Source organism: Tympanuchus pallidicinctus, unplaced genomic scaffold, assembly GCF_026119805.1.
Source record: "Tympanuchus pallidicinctus isolate F22 unplaced genomic scaffold, pur_lepc_1.0 scaffold32, whole genome shotgun sequence".
In the NCBI taxonomy this organism is placed as follows: domain Eukaryota; kingdom Metazoa; phylum Chordata; class Aves; order Galliformes; family Phasianidae; genus Tympanuchus; species Tympanuchus pallidicinctus.
In genome coordinates this window covers 1053958-1075974 of record NW_026294750.1, presented here as the reverse complement: position 1 = coordinate 1075974, position 22017 = coordinate 1053958, and the positions used below count along the sequence as shown (strand labels likewise).

Sequence of the window (22017 nt, the reverse complement as noted above, 5' to 3'; positions counted from 1 at the left end):
AGCACCCAGAGGGTCCCCACTCTCTCCCAGTTTGGCTGCGTGGGGCTGTGGTGGGGTCCTTGGCCAAGAAGAGACATTTCGGGACGTGCTTCGCCCTCACTGAGCGCTGCTCCCTGCAGAGCACCCAGGGCGCAGCTCTGGGCGGAGAGGAGGAGGAGCAAGATGGAGAGGTGCCACCACGCGCCGTGGTGGGGCTGCTCCTCTTCCCCCCCGATGGGGAGAGGTGGCTGTGGGGCAGGAGGGGACGTCTGTGCCCTTCCTTTCGGGATGGAGGAGGAATCGGAGCAGAGAACGTGAAAACATTATAAAATAAAAGGTGCAAAACCCCATTGCCTCTCTTTTTCTTTTCAGAGAGGGGCGAATCAGGTTGGTCCCAGGAGACCAGCGCCGTGCGTTTCGGAACAGTTCCAGCCAATCAGAAGGCGGCTCATGAGTTCAGTATCTTTAAAAACCAACCAAGGAGGAGCTGTCGCTGGTTGGGCTTTAAGATCTTGAGGTATCGGATTTTCGCTGGGAAAAATCAGCTAGCGCGGAACGGACGGCGTCGTCTTTCGCTTCACTTTATCTTAGAAGAAGAAAAAAGCGACTATGCAAAATACTCTTCGGAGACAACTCTTAAAAAAATAAAAGCTCGGTCGGAAAATATGTCTGAATCTCTAAGAGGGAGGAGTGACGGAGCAGACGGAGCGATGGCGGTGGGCTGGCAGAGAATGGAGACAACGGAGGGCGGGTGGATCTGCAGACGGCGACGAGGAGCACAACACAAGACTCAGATTGCCTCCACGTAGTTGGCGGGGTACAGCCCCAGCTGCCCGTTGTCCAAGCGCCCTTTGCACCATCCCTGCTCGTCTTCTTCACCCAGCTTGGTCAGCTCGTCCCCTGGAGGACAAGGAGGAAGGGAGAGCTTGCTGTTGGAGCGTCCTCTGGGGTGTGGGGTTCGTGCTGAGTGAGGTTTGCAAGGCACGAATGCAAAGAGTGTCCCGTGATTCCTCCTGTGCCCCATCCCTCCCATCCCACCCGGTGTCGTGCCTTCCCCTCTCAGTGTGACGGGCTGAAGGTTGGACTTGGAGGGCTCTTCCAACCTTAATGATTCTCTCTGCCAAAGAGCTTGGGCAACTCTGACACGATTTAGTGGATTTTCCACCCAACAGGGGAATCACGCGTGGGGCATCCCATCACCTGCTTTGAAGCTGAGCTCGTCCTGCTCCTGCCCATCGTAGTCGTACAGCGCCCGCACCCGCACGCCTTTCCCTGCCGAGTCCTCATCAAAGGGGTTGGTTCCACCGTTGGCCTCGCTGGCATTGAAGGAGTTGCTGCCCTCGTCGTCGGACCACTCGGCGCTGTAGGTCTGCCCGCGGTCGTGGCTGCTGACGCTGGGATGAGAGGGAGAGAAGATTTGGGATGGGCAGGCACCCCGAGCCGGGGGGCTTCCCAAGATGCAGCAAGCAGGACCCCAGCTAACAGCACTGCCCATGGGAGGATGGAGCAGATCTGCCACCAAGGACCACCCCAAGGTGGCAGCAGGAGTGTTTGCACAGGCAAATCCCATGCGTTCCCCAGTGCTAGGAGCGGGCTGCAGCACCCCGATGGCACTCACCTCCCGCGCTCTCCTGCTGACGCCCCGCTCTCGCCCGTGCTGCTGGCGTTGGTCAGAGTCACCCCTTCACCCTTCTTCATCTTCTCCTTGCGCGTTATCGTGTGCGTCAGGTCCGGGTTCCACTCCTGGAGGCACAAGGCATGAGGCTCTCAGCACTCAGCCGTTGGGACGTGGGTCCCAACCACAGGGGGGGCTGAGCCTCACCTCGAACTGGGGCCAGTTCATGGGCATGCCAGGGCCACTGGTGCTGCGGAACCACCGGAGATCCTCCTGAGCATCTGAGAGGCGGATGGTCTGCTCCAGCTCCCGGTAAACGTTGGCGTAGCTGTGGGAAGAGGGGTGCCATGGGGGTGGATCCACAGGATGGGGGTGGGATGGTGGGATGGGGAGGTTCAGGTTGGATGTTAGGAAAAATTTATTCGCGGAAAGAGCGGTGATGCAGTGGCACAGCTGCCCTGGAAGTGGTGGTGTCACCATCCCCAGAGATGGACCATGGAGATGTGGCACTGAGGGACGTGGTTAGAAGGCTTAATGGGGGTAGGTTGGGGTTGGACTTGGTGATCTTGGTTGTCTTTTCCAGCCTGAGTGATTCTGTGATTCTATGCTACGATGCCCATTTTGTGCCACCCCCCAGGAGGCACTGGGGAACACCGCTCTGGTGCCACTCAGTGACCATCATGTTGATCAGAGCCCACTCCCTGGTACTGCAGGGGATGGGAAGCACCTGGTCCTTCAGGGCAGCACAGGGAGACCTCACATGGGTGCTTTCTGCCCAGACAGCAGGGAGAGCACCTACCTGCTGCTCTCAGCCAAGTTCAGGTGCCTCTTGATATCCAGGAGCACCTCCTTGAGGAAGTTGAGCCTCTTCTCCTCAAACTGCTGGCACTGCTCAAAGACCTGCTCCATGCTCTCCATGTACTGTGGGGTGCACTTGTTCAGCTCATCCAGAACCTTCTCGTACTTCTCCTGAGTCTGCAGGGTACACGAGGTGCCTGGTTACACCTTGAGCCCCCCGGATCCCTCACAGAGCCAGGCTGACCCTTGGATCTCCATGCTGGGGAGCCCTTCTTGAGCTAGGAGCCTCCATAGGGAAAAATGAGGATGCAGGAGAGATCTTGCCCCAGTGGGAAGGTAAAATCTCTGCTCTTCTCGCACTCACTACTGCCTGTAACCTTTTTGTACACATAACCAGAGACAGGGAAATGGGAATAAACGGGGATGACAAAGTGGTGGTGTCCATTTCCACTGCCCTGTGCTGCATGAGCCCGCAGCAGGGGCAGCAGTGGAGCTGCACCACAGCGCTGATGGCTCGCACCTTTTGCACATCCTGCTTGCACTTTTCCACTTTGTCCTGGAGCTTCTTCTGCTGCTCGGGGGTGTTGGACTGGTCTGCTTTGCTGTTGGCTTCCCGGGTCATTGCCAGCTTCTCCTCCTTGCAGGCCAGGTGGTAAGCTTTCTTGGCTGTCTCCAGCTACGGGGAGAAGAGAGGATGGACGTGGGATTAACAAGGACACCACACAACCACGATCAGCTCCTACCCTGCCCCTCTGCCTGCAGAAATGTGATATCCAGCTTGGATGTAGAGCTGGGGTTGGGACAAGGCATGGCCATGCCATGGTTCTCCTCTCACCTCCTTGAGCTTCTTGGCCCAGGGCTTCTGCGCTTTCCGGAAGCCATCCTCAGCCTCCTTGGCCTCCTTGAAGCCCCCCATGATCTGCTTGTGGTAGGCGTCCTTCTGCCAGTTCTTCACCTTCTCAAAGTCATCATTCAGCAGGCTGTTCTTCACGTCCTGGTGCAGCTCGCTCACCTTGTCCGCCTCCGTCATGATGGCACCCCACGCCCTCTCCAGGCTGCCATACTGGGGGCCTGGGGGTGTAGGGGATGGGTGAGCACCCCCACGCAGCTCAGACCCCCCCCATGGCATCCAGGTGTCCCACTACCTTTCTCAATGAGCTGCCTCCACCTCTTGGACCAGTCAGTGAGCTGCTGGGCGTAGGACTTCTCAATCTTGGCCCTCTCGTGCACACAGTTCATGAGGTCATTGCAGAGCCGGTGTCCGTCATCAATCCGCTTCACCGTGCGCTTGTAGTTCCCCACCTGGGTTGGGGACATCGAGGGGGTGGGAGCAGGGATGGGGATGGGGACAGGGATAGATGGGGATAGAGCCATGACCATGGAAGCCATGGTGGGATGCACAGATGGAGCTTTCACTCCAAGTCTTAAGGCCACCTCCTTTTGGCCCGCTCTGACTGTAAGTGCTGGTAGGGCAGGACCTCCTACAGCCCCCCCCCCCAGCCACCACAGCAGGGACCCCGGCGCTGGGCTGGTTTCAGAAGGCAAGGGTGCAGGGCCAGGTGGTGACAGCAAACCAGGACATCGCAGGGACAGGGTTTGGCGAGGGCTCACCTCCCAGAAGCTGTCGGTCGTCTCCTCGGCGGCTGCTGCCGACTCGTCGTAGGAACCCGACATGGCTCCTGGCACGGCCGCGGCCGTCAGTGCGGGCGCTCGGGGGCTCTCGGGCAAGCAGCAGCCTCATGCACTGTGGAGAGCACAGGGGTCAGGGTGGGCAGCAGGGACCCCATTCCCATCCCCATCCCAGTCAGAATTGCCATCCCCATCATCTCCATCCCCATCTCCTGCAGTGCTGCAGGGCGAGCATCCAGATGCAGGGCATGGGGACAGTGCCCTTTCTGTCTCCCTTCCTACGTCCCCCGTATCTCCCCCTAAGGTGCCATCCAAAATCCAAACCCTCTGCAGGCAGCCAAGCCCTGCTCGAGCCCCAGGATTTCTTATGCAATGTCTGGTCAGGCAGAGCTGCCGCAGAGCCACCAAAACCCTAAGGCTGCTCTGCTGGGGTGGAGAAACACGGGGAGAAACAAGGGGAGCAACACGGGGAGCCCTTACCCAGGGGGGGCCCTGGCCCAGCAGCTGCGCATCCTCAGGGGGCCGTGGAGTGGGGGGAGCACAGCCTGGAGAAATTCTCGTCCTGATATTCCAGCCTAATCCGTCCTGATCTACAGAAAAACGGCATCCCCGGAGCGTCACGTGGGGGCTGCTGCATGGCTTAACCCTTCGCTGCTCCGTGCGGAGCTGCATGTGGGGCTGGGGGATGTGGAGATGGGGCTGGTGGATGGGCATCGCATGGGGACCTGGGGATGGGGTCGGTGGGTGGGCATTTCACAGGGATGGTGAGGGGACTGTGAACATCACGGTGACAGTGGGACACTGCTCCCCACAGGATGTGCTGGGCTTGCCCTGCGTGGCGTCTGCCACCAGCATGGGGACAACACAGCCACAAACCACACAGAAGTGCTGGGGTGGGGGGATACGGATGTGATCCCCACACACCATCGCAGCCAGAGATGCAACGGGAGACCCAGACACCTGGGCCGCATCCCGCACCCAGGATAGGGCGGTGGCATGGGGTGCACCCACGGGATGCAGGGTGTGGGGTTCCCTCTTGCTCCATCTGTGCGCACATCGGGCCCCATTGGGATGGGGCATGGAGGAACGAGTGCTGAAATGGTTACTGGTGCGCCACGGCCAGGCTCGCTGTGCTGGAACTAACAGGGCCTCGCAGGGATTTAGTGATATAACCAAGAAACCCACCAATCCCTGCCCGTCCTCCCCAGCCAGTTAAAAATAAACGTGTGACTGTCCCTCGCTCCGCCGCAGAGATGCAGATGGATGGGGAGCGCGGCGGTGCGGAGCGCGGCCAGCACTGTGCCCTGCAGCCCATGGCGTGCAGCACCCACCCACGTGCATGGGGCGCCTGCATCACAGCCCCCACCTTCCTGCACACCCACAGCGCGCCCCGAGGTGTTGGGATTTGTTCACACCTTGGCTTTGGCTCTGAGTTTCGTCACGGATGCAGGGCAAAGGCAACCTCAGGGGAACATCCCAAGGCGGTGCTGGGGATGCAGGGGGGGGTGCCATGGGGCCCACAGGCATGCAGCTCCCCAGGCCGTGTGGTGCTGCAAGGCTTTGCTGCAGCTCAGCATTTGGTGCTGTTATTTGGGTTCGAGCTGCAGCTTTGGTTGTTTTTTTTTTTTCCCAGCAAATGCTGCTGCCTTGTTGCTGCTCTCCTGCCGTGCACCCGGACAAACAAACATGCATGCAGGCAGACATGCATGCACTTGAGTGTGTGTGTGCCCTCCGTGCAGCCAGACCTGTGTTCGATGCCCACCACCCAGGGCTGCAGCACAGCCCCCACCATCCCCTCTGCTGCAGCCCATCGCTTTGCATTGAGGCGGCTGGCGCTGATGCCCGGCGGCTGAGCATGGTGTGGGCGAGCTGCCAGCCCCAGCTGGGTGCTGTCACTCAGGAACCCTGAGCAGAGGGGCTCTGCTTCACTGCCCTGAACCACCCCAAAGCCACCAGAGGGTTTTGCAAGCTGCAGCAGTGAAGTTTGTCTGAGCTCACGCCCCTGCAGACGCTGGCGTGTCCTTGGGTTGCTCCCGCAGCCTCAGGTCCCCCTGCACCTCTCCATCCTCCCCAGCAGACTGCTCAGTGCAGAGCTCATCTCTTGAGACACAGCTCCTGCTGCTACAGTGGGTCCCTGTCCCTGTGCAGGTACCGGGGGCTGGGATGCAGGTGCTGACCCCACGCAGGCAGGAGGTGCTGCAATGCAGAGGGCTGGCACTGCTGCTGCTGCGGGCACAGGAGCTGGGAATCCCCATAGCTGCACAAGAGGGTGCTGCTTGAACCAGTCTGCACCCCCCATGTTGGAAATGGGGACGGAGAGGGTGGCATCACACAGTCACATTCACCATTAGTGGGTCTGCTACAGCCACTGAGCAGAGCAGCACATGGGAGTGCACTGCTTCACCTTTGCTGCAGCATCACCTCTGAGCCTGTAGGCCATGGAGCGGTGCCCCGAGTTATGCATCAGGTCGAGGTGCAGTGGCAGCTGTCTGCATGTGTCCCCATGCTGCTACCTGCACGTGGGGCTGGGAGGGGCTGCAAAGCTTCCCAGTGTAGGGTTTTTTTTTTGCTGCAGAGCCCTTTGCCACAGCAGGACTGCAGCAGATGAACTGCAAGGAGGGGAGCAGAGCGTGGATGGAACTCATGTCCCTGTCCCCATCCTTCCCCAAGGTTTGGGTTTGTGACAAAGCAGGAGACAGATCTGAGCCCTGCTGTGGGGCTGAGAGTGATGCCATGCCAGGATTAGCCTTGGTGCCAAACCCTCCTGCAAAGCATCCCAGCCCCAGTGCAGCCCCAGGACCTCATCTGCAGGAGCACGTGAGCAGGGCAGGATGCAATCTGCTGCGTGCTGTTCTCTTGTAGCTCCTTGGTGGCTCCCAGCAGGGCCATCAGTACAGCAGAGCAATCCTGGCAATTCAAAATGAGCCAATTGTCTGAGCTGGTTTTATTGCAATTAAACGCAGAGTCCTGGCTTGTCGAAAAACACCTTCTGAGGAGCTGTAATGTGAAATAGGTGCCGCATTTTGGTTTCCTTCTGCAAGCACACGAGGCCGAGGGTGAGTATAGGGCTGTACTGGGAGGGATTCAGGCTGCATTTCAGCAGCACTTTGCGTGCTCGGCTGCAGGAAGCTGATTTCCTCACCTCTATTGCTGCTAATTGCAGATGGTGGATGCAGCACCGGTTGCCCCAATGCCACCATGATGCAATGCCATGTGAAAACCACTCCAGCTGAAGACAAATGGACTCAGAACAGCAGCGCCAAGAGCAGGGTCCCACCTCATGCACCCCCACAGCACCAAGGATCAGTATCCCAGCACGGGTATGAGCACCTCGTGCTGCTCCTGCCGTGGCAAAGCACGGTGGATGAGATACCCCAGCACAACGGCAGGTCCATGTGCAAAGCCAGCATGCTCTCCACGATGCTTTACTGGAAGGGAAATGAAATGCTGCTGGCTGCCCTCCCCAAGCCCCAGAACCAGAACTGGGGTTCCTCTGCGTGCTCATGGCACAGGGAATGAGATGCAGTTTCCTCCCCCACAAAGGAGCAGCGACCCCTGTGGGACAGAGGAGATGGGGATGGGGGCAGTGTGAAGTGGTGAGGTGGGGGCTGCACTTCGGGGGTGGTGACAGTGTGACAGTGGTGACAGTGGCCTGGGGAGATGTGGGCACCTGGCGAGGCGCCTGGGGTCTCCCCCCAACCCCAAGCTTCCCTATGGGGCTCGGAGAGTTCTGGGCAGTGGGTGCTGCTGATTCCTACTGGCAGCTGGAGCTGAGCAGAGCCCCAGGCTCAGGGCTGAGCAGCATGGAGAGGCGTGAGCGATCCAGGGAATGCCTGGCTGTGTGTCCACCCCGCCAATTATCAAACTGAGTTAAAGCCTGAAGGGAGGTGAGCCTGGGTCTTTCCAAGCCATAGGCTAAGCTTGAGAACAGCTCATTGCAGGGCTGTGTCCCATTTCCCCCAGCAAAACCACTGTGGCTGGATTGGGAACCCTGGGGCAAACCTGCCCAGGCGTGGGGCTCAGGAGGCCCTCGTACACAGGGTGCTTCTCTGTGGGGTTTCAGACACGGCAGTGCTGTGGGGCTGGTTTGGGGATAATGCACACAGTGGCAGCACATCCTTGGGGCGATGCATGGTAACGGTGGGAAGCTTCTGAGAGGTGCTCTGTGCAGGATGTGCCCGTGGCAGTGCCTTGTCCCAGTCCAGGGGCAGCAGGGATGGGTTGGGGGGTCCAGAGAGCAGATCTGCAGCTTCCTCCTGACCGGAACATTTGCAAAGGAGGTTCATTGGTCCAGGAATGCTACAAGAGCCCCGTGTCCCATATGATGACAGCAGGGTGCCCATCTGGCTGGGATGGGGCTGCGTGCTGCCAATGCTGCCACGCTGCAGCACCAGGGCGACGCTTTTTGCTCCAAGACCTGGCAGCAATCAGCTTGACATTTTGTGTGCTCTGCAGAAATATTCCTCCTCCTCTCCCCAGCGTTATCTCCCTCAGCACGCAGGACACCCATCAAAGTCTTCTAAGGGATTTTACAAGCATCGCTCAGATTTCTGGAAGTATGCATGGCATTTGCAGATAACACAAGCGTTTATCTCCGGGGGAGCTTGCAGCACAGGTACAACGGATGTGCCAGGAATGTGGATAGACACCAGCAGGGTGCAGAGATCTGGAGCAGGATTGTCAGCCCCATAATGTGCTCAGGCCTGGGGAAGGGAAAACTGCTCTGAGCCTCAGCTGCTGGGGTTCCAACTCGCCTTGCAGCTCTGCAGCTCTTCTCAGTCTGCCTTCTTAGCTCGCTGCTGTAAACAAGGATGCTCTGACTCTTGAGTAGGGATTTTTGCAGTCCCAGGAGTGGGGTTTAGATGGAAATCCAAATATGTGTTTTGCAATTAAGCCGAGAAGTGCTGGAGGATGTGGGGGTGCTTCCATATTAGGAAGGGGGGAGGCAGAGCGCTGTGTGCTTGGGGGGGGGCCCATCCCCTGCCTCTCTGCGAGCCCAGGGCTGGCAGTGACAGGAGGGGAATGGGGCTGCCATGGAGCCCCCAGGTGCCGGGGGTTTGGCTGTCAGTGGTGGGGGAAGAGGCCTGGGGTGGGGGGCTCAGTGAGGGGGTAGGAAACGGAGAAGCTGGGGGGAAGGCAACAAAAGGAGGGGTTCAGCAACAGGGTGAGGCGTTCATCTGGGCAAGGAGACAGCGATGGTGGGGATAACACAAGTCCTCTCCCCTCCAGACCATTGCAGCAGCCAGGGAAACTGAGGCATACCCGTGGCAGCAGCAGGGTCACAGCCTCAGCACCCTCACGGACACACAGGGGGACTGAAGGTCACGTGCGCATCCCCCCAGCTCACAGAAAGGATTGGGTACACGATACCCTGCCCTGGGGGGTGAACATAAACCGGTTCCTCGCAACACCCCCCCTGCACCCCCTCATGCACACCAGGCACCCCAAGCATCCCGCAGCCCCATCCCCAGGGAGGGGACCCGGCTGTCCCCTGTCCCCCCCCAGGCTCCCTGCAGTAAAGCACCGCAGGGGCTGCCGCTTACCTGGGCCGGGCTGTAGGGGCCGCAGGGGGGCTCGGTGGGACGGGCGCGCTGCGTTGCGCTGCGCTCAGCACCAGCCGGGCAGCAGCACCGTGCACGGCCGCGGGAGCGCGCCCAGCCTGCAGCCTCCTGTCGTCAAGGCAACCGGGGATGGAGCCGATGCTTAAAAGGTTGCAAAAACCATCCGGGGAGGATGTGGGGAACCCCCCCCCCAACGTGTACATGCCTTGGCATCGGGTTTCTTAGGTACCAGGAAGGGCAGGTGTTCGCTGCGCCTTGTGCGCACACCTGGGGTTACAGGGTGCTCAGCACCCACTTGTCACAGACCAGTGCAGGGTGATGTGCTGCAGCACTGCTCTTGGGGCTCAGCGGGTCCTGGGCTGTGGGAGGCGGCACACGGCAGCAAGGTGTGCACAGGGGTCCGGCCCCATTGATGCTGCAGGGCTCCAGCAGGGCTGGGAACAGGTTCTTATCACCCTTCGGCTGTGCTGCAATGTGGCTCTGGGGAAGCTCCCAAGGAGCTCTGTCCTTGGGATCCTTGGGATCCTCGTGCACTAGGTGCAGGGCAGCAGGACAGGACGGAGCAGAGCTCTCTCTCCACTCCTCCCCCTGGCGCAGTGGGGAGGGTTTCATGGCTGAGCTCTTGTAGAAACAAGTACCCAAAAACACCTTTGGAGAGGCATGTGGTGCTGCCTCCCTGCCAAATGTGCCAGCTGGGAAGGAGCTGGTGCAAGAGCTATATAGAAACATGGGATGGGGCTGGGGAAAGGGCAAAGCAGCTGCACCCCATAAGCTGCTGCACACCATAAGCTGCTGCTGGAAGGCCATGGAACCAGGCAGTGCCCATCTGCTGCCTCCTCCCAAACCCAAAGGCTTGTGCCTGGGCATTTATCCCGGGGTGCCACATCCGTGAGCCCTATGGGGAGCAGCAGCCTGGAGCCAGGGTCCTGACAGGCTCTCCCACTCTCCATTGCTTGCATTTTCCCCCAGCTCAGGGTGATGTCAGGGAAATTCAAAGCTGGCAGGAGACGAGAGGCTTGGGCTGAGTAACTGAAGCCGCCCACAGGAGCTGCAGTAATGAGGCTGTCTGGTTGTCGGGCTGCAGCTGCCCAGATCAGGTTGCCCACAGAATGCAACCTGCTCCCGTGAGGCTCAGCCCAGCTCAGCTTTCCCCTAATGAGTGCCTTCCATTCCTTAATGAAGCTTGGTGGGGCTCTGTGTGCCATCTGGGCACGTCTTCCCACCTCTTAGCAGGCCAGAAAGGTCCTGAAATATTTCAGGGCTGGCTGTGCTGGCAGAAGGGGAGAAGGCAATGCAAGACCCAGGTGAAATTATGCTGCCCCAACACAGAACAGGAGTGGGCTCAGGCTTCTGCAGCGTCGTGTGGTCTTTGCTCTTTGCCATTTCAGGGTACTGAACCACTGGGTGCTGCGGGTTAAACATGCAGTGGTGCTCTGACACCTGCTTTTGGGCAACACCGTCATCTTTGTGTGCAATGAGCTGGCAGTTCTCAGCACAGGTTCTAACCCTGTCTCAGCTGCCCCAAGCCCTGGCAGCATCCGGGCACAGGGAGCAAAAGCATTGGCATTACACACTGAGGGGTGACAAATGCTCCTAGGAGACAATGGGGAGCATCTCAGTGGTGGGGGATTCCAGTGCCCAGCCCATTGTCACCTGTGACACATGGAGCACTGCCTCCACGCTGCAGAGCCCCAGCAGTGAGTGCCAGCTGGCTCCTGCGGCAAAGACACGGCCGTGACAAACCTTCCCCCACTGGGCACCATCCAGCGGTCACTATTTCCTGCAATAACTCATTTCCCCCTCAATAAAATGAGTTTCTCCGTGGGAAGCGGCGGCCAATATTGACAGGAAATTGGCCTTGATTTATATGGCTACTTGGCACTCTGAAATTAAGATTCTTTGAGCACCGCGGTGAACTGAAAGCAAATCATCCCCGACTGGGCTGGTGGCTGCCAGCATCCTGCCCATGCAGCCCAGGGTGATGGGGGTCCCTCTGGATCACTGATGCTCTGCAGCAAGTGCTGCATTTTGGGCTGGGCTGGGCAGAAATGCCATGTGCTGCCAGCATTGTCAGCCTGCAAGGCACGAGTGCTGATCTTTGCATGGTGACGGGGGGCGGGGGGGGGGGGGGGGGGGGGGGAAAGAGGGGGGGGGGAGAGAGGGATTTTTCAGCATGGCATCCTCCCATCTGCCTCACAGGTAAGGAAAGGAAGATGTATCCCCCAGATGATCACAGAACCCTCTGGGTACGGAGCTCTGTGCTGAGCTGGTTGGTGCTGGGAGCAGTGGGAGAGCCCCCAGCACATCGGGTCCCCGTCCCTTCCATGCCCTACTGGGTGCTGGGAGGAGAAGGGGCAGAAGCTGGTGTGGCTGCCCCCATTCTCCTGCCCTGCCTCAGCCACAGATGTGCTGCAGGTCCCAGGAACCCTCTCATTTGCTGGGAGAACGCAAACACAAGGCTATTTTGCATCTCTAATTAGCATCAGAGGATAATTGGCCCCTCTGCAGCAATTATGCAGAAAGCGAGCCATTGTGGAGGGCCCCTGACACAGAGCAGGTGCTGCCAGCAACCCAGCTCCCACCACAACAATCCCCTTTTTGTCTGCCCATACCCAGCCCCAAGGCATCCTGTGAGCCCCTTCCGGGGCAGGGCCGAGACATAAAGGCTCCATTTTTCCTGGGAAAATGCCTCTGCACAGAGTCTGCAGTGGGCAGCAGCCAGGAGGAGCACGTCCCCATTGCCCACAGCCATGGCAAGGTCGGGGTCGCTGCCTCCTCCTCTCCGTGCTGCCGTGCCCCGTGCGAAGTGCCTTCTCCAAGGCTCCTTTGCTAAAACACCTCAGGATCCTCTGTTTGCCTTTGTGGTGTTGCACAAACACAGCCCTGCTAGCTGCCCCACCGGGGACAAAGTCTGTCCATGGGGCAGAGCCGAAGGTGAGGTTTCTACAGCCACCCAGGCTGCCTTTCCTCAATCCCTTCAGTTAAATCCATCCCACACAGCCGGGCGGTGCTTTTGGGCCCATAGCATGGCACTGTGGGAAGAGGCTGCAATGGCCAAGAGGGGCAGGAGGGGATGGGGACACGGCTGCAAACACCTGGAGATGGGCTCAGTGCTGTCACCAGCGGCAGACCTGGCATTCAGCCGCCGATAAATTCCCCTTTGCAGTGTTAATCTCCTTCCCAAGCCTCTCCTCTCCCTTTTCCAGCTCTTGTCTCCGAGCTGAGGAGGCGTGGGGACGCAGCACAGCCTCATAACCAGCGGTGCCACCGGTGTCCTGCCTAACCAGAACTGCTCCTGCAACACGGGGCTATTTTCTGCCTTGTTAGCCCTCAGATGTGCGCTGCCAACCAGCTGCAGGAGCCAGATTTTGGTGTAAGGTCACCGTGCCCCAGAGCTCGGGGACAACCTGTGGTGGCTGTGCTGCAGGAACCGCCGTGTCCCAAATATGTGATCTGTGGCAGTGCAGCACCCAGCGGGGCTGAGAGCTGCGGGAGCAGCTCGGGAGGCTGCAGGAGGAGTGCAGCTCTAATCCGTTTAGCAAAGCGCTTGCTTTGCTGTTTGTGAGGCAGGAGCAAGAATGGCAGAGAGGAGATGTGCGCAGTGCAGCGGGATGAGAAGGACAAGGGCAGCAATCCTGATCGGGGCGTGGGGCCAGGAGATGCATTTCTCCCATGCAGCCATTGCTGCATCCCTGGGTCTGCCCCGTGAGGTTCGGCTTTCCCCCTCCTTGTCCTATCGGTGACCTATCCCTAAAGGAGCCAAAATGAGGGGATAAAATGGTGGCAAAGCCCCAAGATGCCAAAGGCTTCTCCGTGCATCCCTGCAGCCACATCTCTCAGCCTCTCATACCCAGGGGTAGCTGTGGCTTGTGGGGGTTGAGCATTGCCCCCACTGCCCTCGGGAGCCCCTGGCTCATCCTAAGCCTCCTCGCAGAGCTCCCTGCCAGCCGCTTGGTGCCATGGTGCCGGGTGAGGAGGGGGTGCGAGCAGAGCCTGCATTTCTTTGAACCCAGGGCTGAGGGCAGTATCCTGAATTTCTCACCAGGCAAGTAAGAGGATGCCAAGCGCATAGCAAGGAGGCAGAGGGAAGACGAGCACAATCATTCCGTTTGCTCAGCGCTGACAGCCCTGACAATTGCAGGCTGTTCAGGCTGACGTTTTGGCTCCCAGCCTTCTTTTATGCATTGTGGGCAGCCGGAGGGACCCCGTTCCTGGTGCGGGATGGTCTGTGGGATCTCCATGGAGCAGCACCGTAGTGCCAGTCCCCAGCTGCCAGAGTGAGTGTGGCTGTGGGGCCAGCAGCCCCCTGGGACTCCCCAGAAGTCCCTCAGGAGCCCTTGGGTGCCAGCAGGGCTGTGCGGGCTGTTACTGAGCTGATGCAGCTTTTGCATAACGCATAGAGCGGGGGCGAGCCACAAGATGCCACAGAACCTCTGCTGCCCCCCATGAGACCCTTACTGCTATTTCCCACCTGACAGCAGCCCCCCGAGCCCAGGCACAAGATAGAAAGCAATCTTCAATCCTACAGAAGTTTGGAAATGGCTTAAACCAGGCAGCAGTGAGCTGCTACATCAAAACCTCACTTCCCAGCTCTGGAGGAATTGTAGAGCTGACACCTCCCTCAGGCTGCACAGGAACATGCCGAACCCAAGCATCCCATCCGCTCAGCAGGGCCACCGCTGCCCCCATCGCCCACCACCCACTGGAAGCCCCTCGTTGCCAACCTCCAGGAGCCAGAGCACGACGCGTGTCGGTACCTTGGGCGAATGGCTGCAGGGCCCATGGGAGGGCGCGGGGAGGCCGCTGGGGTGCGGAGGCTGGGCGGCAGTGGGGGTGGCCGGGGTGCTGGCAGGGAACCCAGAGGCTCCGTCTCGCTCGGGCTGGCTCTGCACATTGGGAGGAAGGTCACGGCAGATGGGGAGGAGGGGGTAAAGATCAGCACGGAGATTACAGAGGCATTTTTAGCCAGCCAATCGCCACCCCGGCTCGGCATAATGACTCCTTCGCTGCACAAGGTGAAAACGTTACCGCAGGAGCGGCAAAGAATTAGCTTGGGTGGCTGCGGGGGGGTCCTCAGCCTCCCTGCACACTTTGCTGTAAGCTGCCACCTCTTCACGCTCTCTCCTTTCCCTTCATCCTATGGCTCACAGCCCCCATTCCCCTCTCCCTGTGCCTGCCAGACCTGAGGTTGGGCTGGGAGTTGCCTCCCAGTCTGATCAAGAGATTCACCTATGAGAGCCTGCACCCATCTCCCCTGGGGTGCTGAGACCTCCAAGCAGCCTTAAGCGCTGATGCTGCATGGGGCAGCTCTATGGGACGCAGCTTGTGTCCTGCCATCCTGTGCTGGTTCTGCCCTGAGCCACCACGTCCAGGACCAAGGAAGGACAGTGGAACCGCAGGGTCTGGGCTGTGCTGAGCCCACAGATGGTGGTCAGTGGGGTGGATGAGCTGCCGTGCACATGGAGCATCCCTCTGATGCGTGGCCAAGGCACGGGCAGCATTTCTTGGCACAGAAAAGCAGCATTTGTGGTGGGAGCAGAGCTATGTGTGCTGGTGCCCAAAACCTCAGCACAAGGTGCTGCTGGGGAACTCAGTGTGCTGGAGGAGGGTTGCCACTCTGTGAGTGTCCCCAGGGTGCTATGGGTGGCTCAGCTGTTCTCCATCACCTGTCAGGATGCTTTGGGGCATTGAGGGGACTTCAGATGCCTTCACAAACCCCAAGCCCTTTGCCCTGGAGGGAGCAGCATGGGTGGAACTCTCCACACCTGCACATCCGTTTCGCTCCCGGATCCCAGTCAGAAGTTTACAGCCTGGCTCCAAAGGGCAGCACTAGCTGACCAGCTCCTCCTCACCCCTGGCTCTGCCTGCAGCAAGGGTTGGGCTGATGGCAGCAAGGCTGCAATGTAATCACGTCATGGGGATGCTGCACCAGAGCACCTGGGTGTCCTGCTGTGGGCAGAGCAGGGCAGGAAAAGCCCTCCTGCAAACATCCCCTCCCCTCATGTCCCCAAGGTATAGCTTTCTCCTCCCTGTGAAGGCAAGAAAAAAAGTCTGCTGCTCCCTGTTATGAGACTGCTTGGAAGCACCCAGAGGGGGCTGTGGGAGCCTCTCAGGGTGAATGTTTTCTCCATGGTGACTGCTTCACTCATACCTAAAAGCAGCCATGCCCAAGCCCTGAGGCTGCTCTGTGCTGCCTCAGCCCTGCAGGGTTCCTGGTCCTTCTGTGCCACCCGTCCGGAGAACAGCCTGAGCAGTGCTGGGCCATGTGCTAATCCATGGGGGATGATCCCAGTCATCAGCACCGCAAATCCCATTGCTCTGTGACACATGTGGGAGCTGCCGGGTGCAGGGGATGGAGTGTCCAGCTGAGCACTGGGGCTGCCCCAGCGTCCATGCGGCTTGAGGACTGGCTGCTGCTGGGGAACGCTGGGGGCTGCCAGGCTCTGTGGGCACAAATGGAGCTGCTCCATGATGCAGCCTGTGGTGGAGGCCAGTGATGGAGGGAGGATGGCCGTGGAGGCTGTTGCTTGGCATCTGGCACCCTGCGCAGCCTCGAGGCGAGCTCCGTGTTTCCTTACTGTTCCTATTAATATTTAAAGGCGGCACTGAGAAGATGACACCACGAGGGATGCTGAGGCTACAGGGCTGGTCCCCATCAGGCATCGCGGCAGACACCTCTCTCGGTGACCGGACCGGGGGCCTCGCACATTCCACTGCAGGCAGCGCCGCGGACACCCTCAGCGCTAGGGGGCCTTCGGGAGGCCGGAAGTGAGCGCGCGGCGCATGCGTCCTCCTTTCCGCTCTCGGCCCCGCTGAGACTGTCACGGTGAGGCCGCGCTCCGGGCCCGCATCGGGCTCGCATCGGCTCCATCCTTTGTCAGCGCCGTGAGGCGGTGGCGTGACAGCGGCGGGGAGTTCAGGCCCGGCCCGTCCGCTGTGGGATTTCCGGAATCGGGGGGATCTGGGCCCGAGTTGTCCAGGCGGATGACCCGGGGGTGCAGTAGGCCGCGTGAGGCCCAGTTACCGGCAGGCCGGGCCGCGGGGCTCTCAGAGCCCTGGGCCGGGGGCAAGCGGCGGAGGGAGCCTCGCTGTGCTGCCGGAAGGAGCACCTGGCCGTACTGACCGCGGGGCATTGAGGCCTGCCGGTTGGGCGCGGACTGCTGCATCTGGGGGCTCTGTGGGTTCCCTTCGCTCGGGTATCCGAGGTGCTGAGTGTCCGTCCCTTTGCTGCGGTCTGCCTGTGGCACTCAAGTGGGCTCCAGCAGTGGGTGCTGAGCACTGTGGGAGCACGATGTCCTTCCTGCACTGTGGCTGTGGGTGGACAGCTTGGGAGGATTGCTCAGCTCCGTGGTTCTTCAACTGAGTGTGAATTACTGATTGTAGCACAAGCCAGGCTGGCAGCACCTGCAGTGCAGCTGAAACATGCACTGACATGAGCTGTGCCTGTGCCCTGCCAACGGTAGCCCCTGTCTCTTGTTCTAACTGACACCAGGTTGTTTACAGTCTTTAATATGGTGCTGTGATTTAGTGTTCTGGGTGCCTAGGCGTTCAGATGCTGCAATCTAATTCAAAATCATTTTTAAGAAATGCAGTCTGCAGGGTTTTATTTCATATTAGGCTTTTTGTTTAAAACAACTGTGACCGTTTTATTCAGGTAGTCACCTGAACGTGTTTAAAATAGTATTTACTGTATCTCTTCTTTAGATGTTGATGCCCAAGAAGAACAGAATTGCCATCTACGAACTCCTTTTTAAGGAGGGAGTGATGGTGGCCAAGAAAGACGTCCACATGCCGAAGCATCCAGAGCTCGTTGACAAGAATGTGCCCAACCTCCACGTCATGAAAGCCATGCAGGTACGGAGGTGAGGGCGAACTGCTGGGACCAGGCTGCGTGTCAGCTGGGATTTGGGCATGAGATGTTGCAGATTGCATCCCTGCGGATAAATATTGCTACTTGTTACCAAATAAACATTGTCACAGATGTCGCCTTGTAGTCATCATTTCTTTCGTTATGTTCAAGTTATACTTGACCCATTTTCCTCATTATTACTGTTTCTTGTTTACTCTGTCTGTTCTCCACAGGCTGTTGAAGGCTTTTGGTGTGATCCACATCTCTAGCTCTCTTTTTTTTTCGAAGCTCTGATGCCTTTGTGTGTGGTATCATTATATTTTCTGCATGTGAACTTTAGATTATTGCCTGTTATCCCCGATGAGCGTGAAGTAACTGTGAATTCTCTCTCTAGTCTCTGAAATCCCGTGGTTATGTGAAAGAGCAGTTTGCTTGGAGGCATTTCTACTGGTACCTGACCAATGAGGGCATCCAGTACCTGCGTGATTACCTTCACCTTCCCCCTGAGATTGTCCCTGCAACCCTGCGCCGCAGTCGTCCAGAGACTGGCAGACCACGGCCCAAAGGTAACCTGTGGCTGGGAGGTGACAGCTGTGTCAGCAGAGAGGAGCAGGGAATGAGGGAATGCGTGTTAGACAACGTAGGAGAGGTTAGACAGCTGGATGTCAGCTTCCAGCACCCAGTGGTGTGAGTTGCTGTGATTTCTGGATGTATAAACATTGATGGGTGATGCATAGTTGTGGGTTTAATTGTGTTGATATTTGGCACTAATCTGATGGCTACTGGTGTGCTGAAGAATTGGAGGTGGTTAAAGAAAGCTGTGAGAGTGAGGAAAGCACATCCTTCTGTGATAACACAAGGGAATGGAATCTCTGAGAGCAGGCCTGCAGGCTGTGGATCTGGGGGGCAGGCGGTGCCTGGAGCTTCCAGAGGGCTTTTCAGAGATTGTTGGCCTCTTTTGGGAAGAGCACTCAGACCACTGCAGTTCTCCAGCAGGGCGATGGCACGTGTGTTCTCTGTGAGTCCAGCAGAGATGGAGAACTTGCCTCTAATAGAAGTGTCCTTAAAAAAGCTCCTTGGGAGGCCAGGACTGCCAGTGCAGGGCACAGACTGTGTTTGGATGTAGCAGGGGTGCAGAGGCTGAGCCTTGGTGCTGGACAATTCATGTGGGGATTCCTCTGGTAGCTGAGATGAAGCTGGGAATGCATTCTTCTGCCTTGATCACGCACAGTTAGCCTGACTTGCTTTGCAGTGTGTTGTTAATGCTGCCATTGCTTTATAAAATTCACAAGTACATGTGGTGTGCTGGTTTTGTAGTTCTGATTTTTCATTTCCCAAAGCAGAATGGAGGTGATGGTCGTGCAAACATAAATTCTTGCTGATGTTGTCATCTGAGATTGCCAGAAGTGCTCTGTGAAATACCTTCTGTTTGCTTCTTGTGGTTTCTTGTCTGGGGGCAGACAAACACCTCAGTGTAGGATGTGAACTGTAGAACTGCCAGGAACTGCAGGGAGAGCAAAATTCTCTGGGAACTCTTGAGAGAAATGAGGGAGCTGCTGCACCTGTGGCTGACAGACAGCATTGCCAGATCTCTTAGGGGCAAAAAATAGTTATTCTCTCTCAAGGTAGGGAGGTGTTGGGGTTTTCTGCTTTACTTCTGTGCAGTTGCTGCTTCTGGAATGTTCCTCTGCCTTCAAACAAGGACTGAAAGGGGAGTCCTGTGTGACAGAGCTTTCTCCTGTGGCTCTCAGAGCTACCTGGTAGCCCTGGCCCAGTCAGCAGCTTCTGGGCCCTGTGCTCGGGGCAGAGGCTGTGGGCACGTTCTGGTGAGGAGTTCTGCCTGCAACTCCCACAACTTGATTTTTAGGCAGACAAAACTGTGGCATCATCTGCTTCAAAAGAAAGAATCACAGTGAAACTAAGAACATGATGGTTTCTTTGATCTCTCAGCTTTGGATGTTATCCAGTTTATCCTTTAGAAGCTGTATTTATCCAGAGGGCTGGAATGACTGCGTATCTCATGAAAGCTTTTGTAGTTCCTGGCTAAAGTGTCTTTTCTGGTGCTTTCATGCAGTGCTCCCAGCCTTTACAGGTGATGCTTGGTAAACAAGCTGGAACGTTCAGTCTAAAGCAGATTTGTATCTACAGTTTGTTACGTGTGTAATTAAACCCCTAGAAATTAAAGATGGGGAGACTGAATTAAAAAATGCGTGCAAAGCAACTGCCCACCCGTTGGCACTGGGATGTGTTACAATGGATTGACCAGAATGGAAGTGAGGGATGTAGAAGCACTTAGAGGAGAAGTTGATTGGTTTGTGTATCAGTGAGCAGTATTTGTTTGCAGTCTGTTGGAATGATTGTTTTTTATTTATGGGGAAAAAAGTGCATAGAGAGGAAGAGACTTCAGAGGTACATGATTCATTTCTTGTAGCATGCTTGAGACCACAAGTACTCTGCAATGTGCCAAGCAGCAGCTGGCTGTAGTTGTGTCCTACTGCCTGAGCGTGGAGACCCTGCTCTGAGACCATGGGAGAGCATTTAATCTTTGATATTCTGTGGAAAAATCCATGAGTTGCACAGAAACAGGCAGTTCCACCTCATCCGTTTCTTTCCTGCAAGTATTCTGTCAGATTTTAATCTGATGTTACATAGATAATCTGCTCTTAGCTTTATTAATCTATTCAGTTGTGGAGGATTTGTAATGCTGATAGTATTTTAGGTTGGGATCAGGATGCCATGCAGTTCGTGACACAGCTAGGAGCAGCCTTGCCAGTTGTGACAGATTCTCTGCACTTCTGATTATTAGGAATAATTGCTGTGGCTGTGTTGGATGCTGTGGGTTCAGTTTAACACTGTTTATGACTTCAGCCCAAGCACGAGCTCTGGCAACTTGCACCCTTGAGGTGAAGTTTTCCTCGCTCTGTTGCTTCCCCAGTTCAGCTGACATCCCCTGAGCTGAGGTGCAGCGCCGCTGGTGGCCGTAATGCTTGGCTGCAGGGATCACCGCCAGGTGTGGGGCCACGCATGTCCTCTGATGTCGCTGTTCTGGCTTACAGGTCTGGAGGGTGAACGCCCTGCACGTCTGACTCGGGGGGAAGCCGACAGGGACACGTACCGGCGCAGCGCTGTTCCACGTGAGTCTCGCTGCTGCGCGTCAGGCTGAGCTCTTGCTCTTTGGGAAAACTGTTCTCAGCATTTACCTCCTTTTGAAAAGGAAATGGGGAAATGAGGCTGTTGGCACAGTGTAGGCATTTACACAGCAGAGTTCCTCTTTAGCTGCTGTGAGTAGCGTTCTTCTTTTAAATTTTGGCAAGATGTGCTGGGGGGATTCCAGGCTGGGGCCGGGCTCCCTGCAGTGGTGACCAGGGACACAGACTGGAACGTGGGAAGTTCCATCTGAACGTGAAGAAAAGCTTTTCTTTGAGGGTGTCAGTGCCATAGAACAATCCTCCCAGAGAGACTGGAGCCTCCTTCTCTAGAGATTTCCAAAACCCACCTGGATGCTTTGCTGTTCAACCTACTGTCAGAAACCTGCTTTAAGGGGAGGTTGGGCTGGATCCTCCTTCCAGCCCTTAGTATTCTGTCGTTCTCCACTTGGCCAGGGGATTCTTTGGTTTGTAACTCAGTCATTTCTCTCATCAGCTGGTGCTGACAAGAAGGCTGAGGCTGGTGCTGGAGCAGCCACCGAATTCCAGTTTGTAAGTATTTGTATTCAAATTGGCTTCTTGTGTTTGTGCTCTGAGGTAGAGACGCTGCACATACTGTATCTGCGGGTGTTGGGTATGGTGCTTATCAGCAACTGCTGCCCCTTACACTCAGCTGCTCTCTTATTAAGGAAACTGAAAGCCTTATTGCTGTGACAAGAAGTCAGTGACACATCTGAGAAGCAAGCTTAGCTTTCTAGAGGAAGTGTATTATTTTATATGACAGCAACAGAAGAGTTTGAGATGTGGCAGAGCTGGTGGAGATGGGTTCATTTTTTGCATAGTGTCACTTGTCTGCTTAGGGTAGCTAGCCTCAGATCAGAGTTAAGCTATGCTTGGAGCAGGGGATGTTTATTAAAGTAATGCAGTGTTGAGGGCAGATAGCTGGCCATTCTGTCAGTGGTTTTTGCACTGTTTGTTTGCTGTTGCTTGTTTAATATGGTGACTTCTAATGCTCTTCCTTTTCTGTTGCAGAGAGGTGGATTTGGTCGTGGACGTGGTCAGCCTCCTCAGTAAACCTCCTGCTCATGTTTTGTGTATAATAAAATAGGTGAAAATGCCACTTGGGCTGCAGCAGTGTTTTGTTTGTGTCATTCTAGAGCTCACATAACAGGGAGGTGACTCGGATCTTTGGCGTGCACACAGCCATGGAGTAACTTGTGGTTAGAAAACAGTTTATGGGAAGGAGCTTTGTAGGTTGGTGATTACTGACACATGGTTGTGCTCGTGTGCAGAGGTGATTTATGGGGGGAATGAGGAGCTCTTGGCAGCTCAGAAGTGCTGTGGGCAGCTTTTCTGCTCTGCCTGGGAACACGCTCATTTCTGATCATGCAGTAAAGCTGTGTAGAGTGAGTTTTTATTTGTAAACAGAAAATGGAGCGA

General features: G+C 56.9%; 2 protein-coding genes across 4 annotated transcripts; one reads left to right on the top strand and one right to left on the bottom strand.

The window, feature by feature from the left end:
• Positions 1 to 338: 338 nt before the first annotated feature.
• PACSIN1 (protein kinase C and casein kinase substrate in neurons 1) lies at positions 339 to 14468 on the bottom strand. 3 transcript variants are annotated; one of them, XM_052698326.1, is made up of 10 exons: positions 14340 to 14468; positions 4004 to 4136; positions 3538 to 3694; positions 3228 to 3463; positions 2913 to 3068; positions 2394 to 2569; positions 1802 to 1922; positions 1598 to 1722; positions 1180 to 1373; positions 339 to 879 (listed from the first exon to the last, which is right to left on the bottom strand). In XM_052698326.1, exons 2-10 carry the CDS (start codon positions 4064 to 4066, stop codon positions 770 to 772), a joined length of 1338 nt encoding a protein of 445 aa, XP_052554286.1. In that variant the 5' UTR covers positions 4067 to 4136; positions 14340 to 14468; the 3' UTR covers positions 339 to 769. The 3 variants fall into 3 exon arrangements, with proteins under 3 accessions (XP_052554286.1, XP_052554284.1, XP_052554283.1); XM_052698324.1 differs by lacking the exon at positions 14340 to 14468 and adding an exon at positions 9565 to 9689; XM_052698323.1 differs by lacking the exon at positions 14340 to 14468 and adding an exon at positions 4502 to 5276.
• Positions 14469 to 16287: 1819 nt separating this feature from the next.
• On the top strand, positions 16288 to 21697 carry RPS10 (ribosomal protein S10). Its single transcript, XM_052698335.1, has 6 exons — positions 16288 to 16408; positions 17287 to 17436; positions 17826 to 17997; positions 20488 to 20565; positions 21074 to 21129; positions 21610 to 21697. The coding sequence occupies exons 2-6, from the start codon at positions 17287 to 17289 to the stop codon at positions 21649 to 21651; spliced, it is 498 nt and encodes a 165-aa protein (XP_052554295.1). The 5' UTR covers positions 16288 to 16408; the 3' UTR covers positions 21652 to 21697.
• The last annotated feature ends 320 nt before the right edge of the window (positions 21698 to 22017 follow it).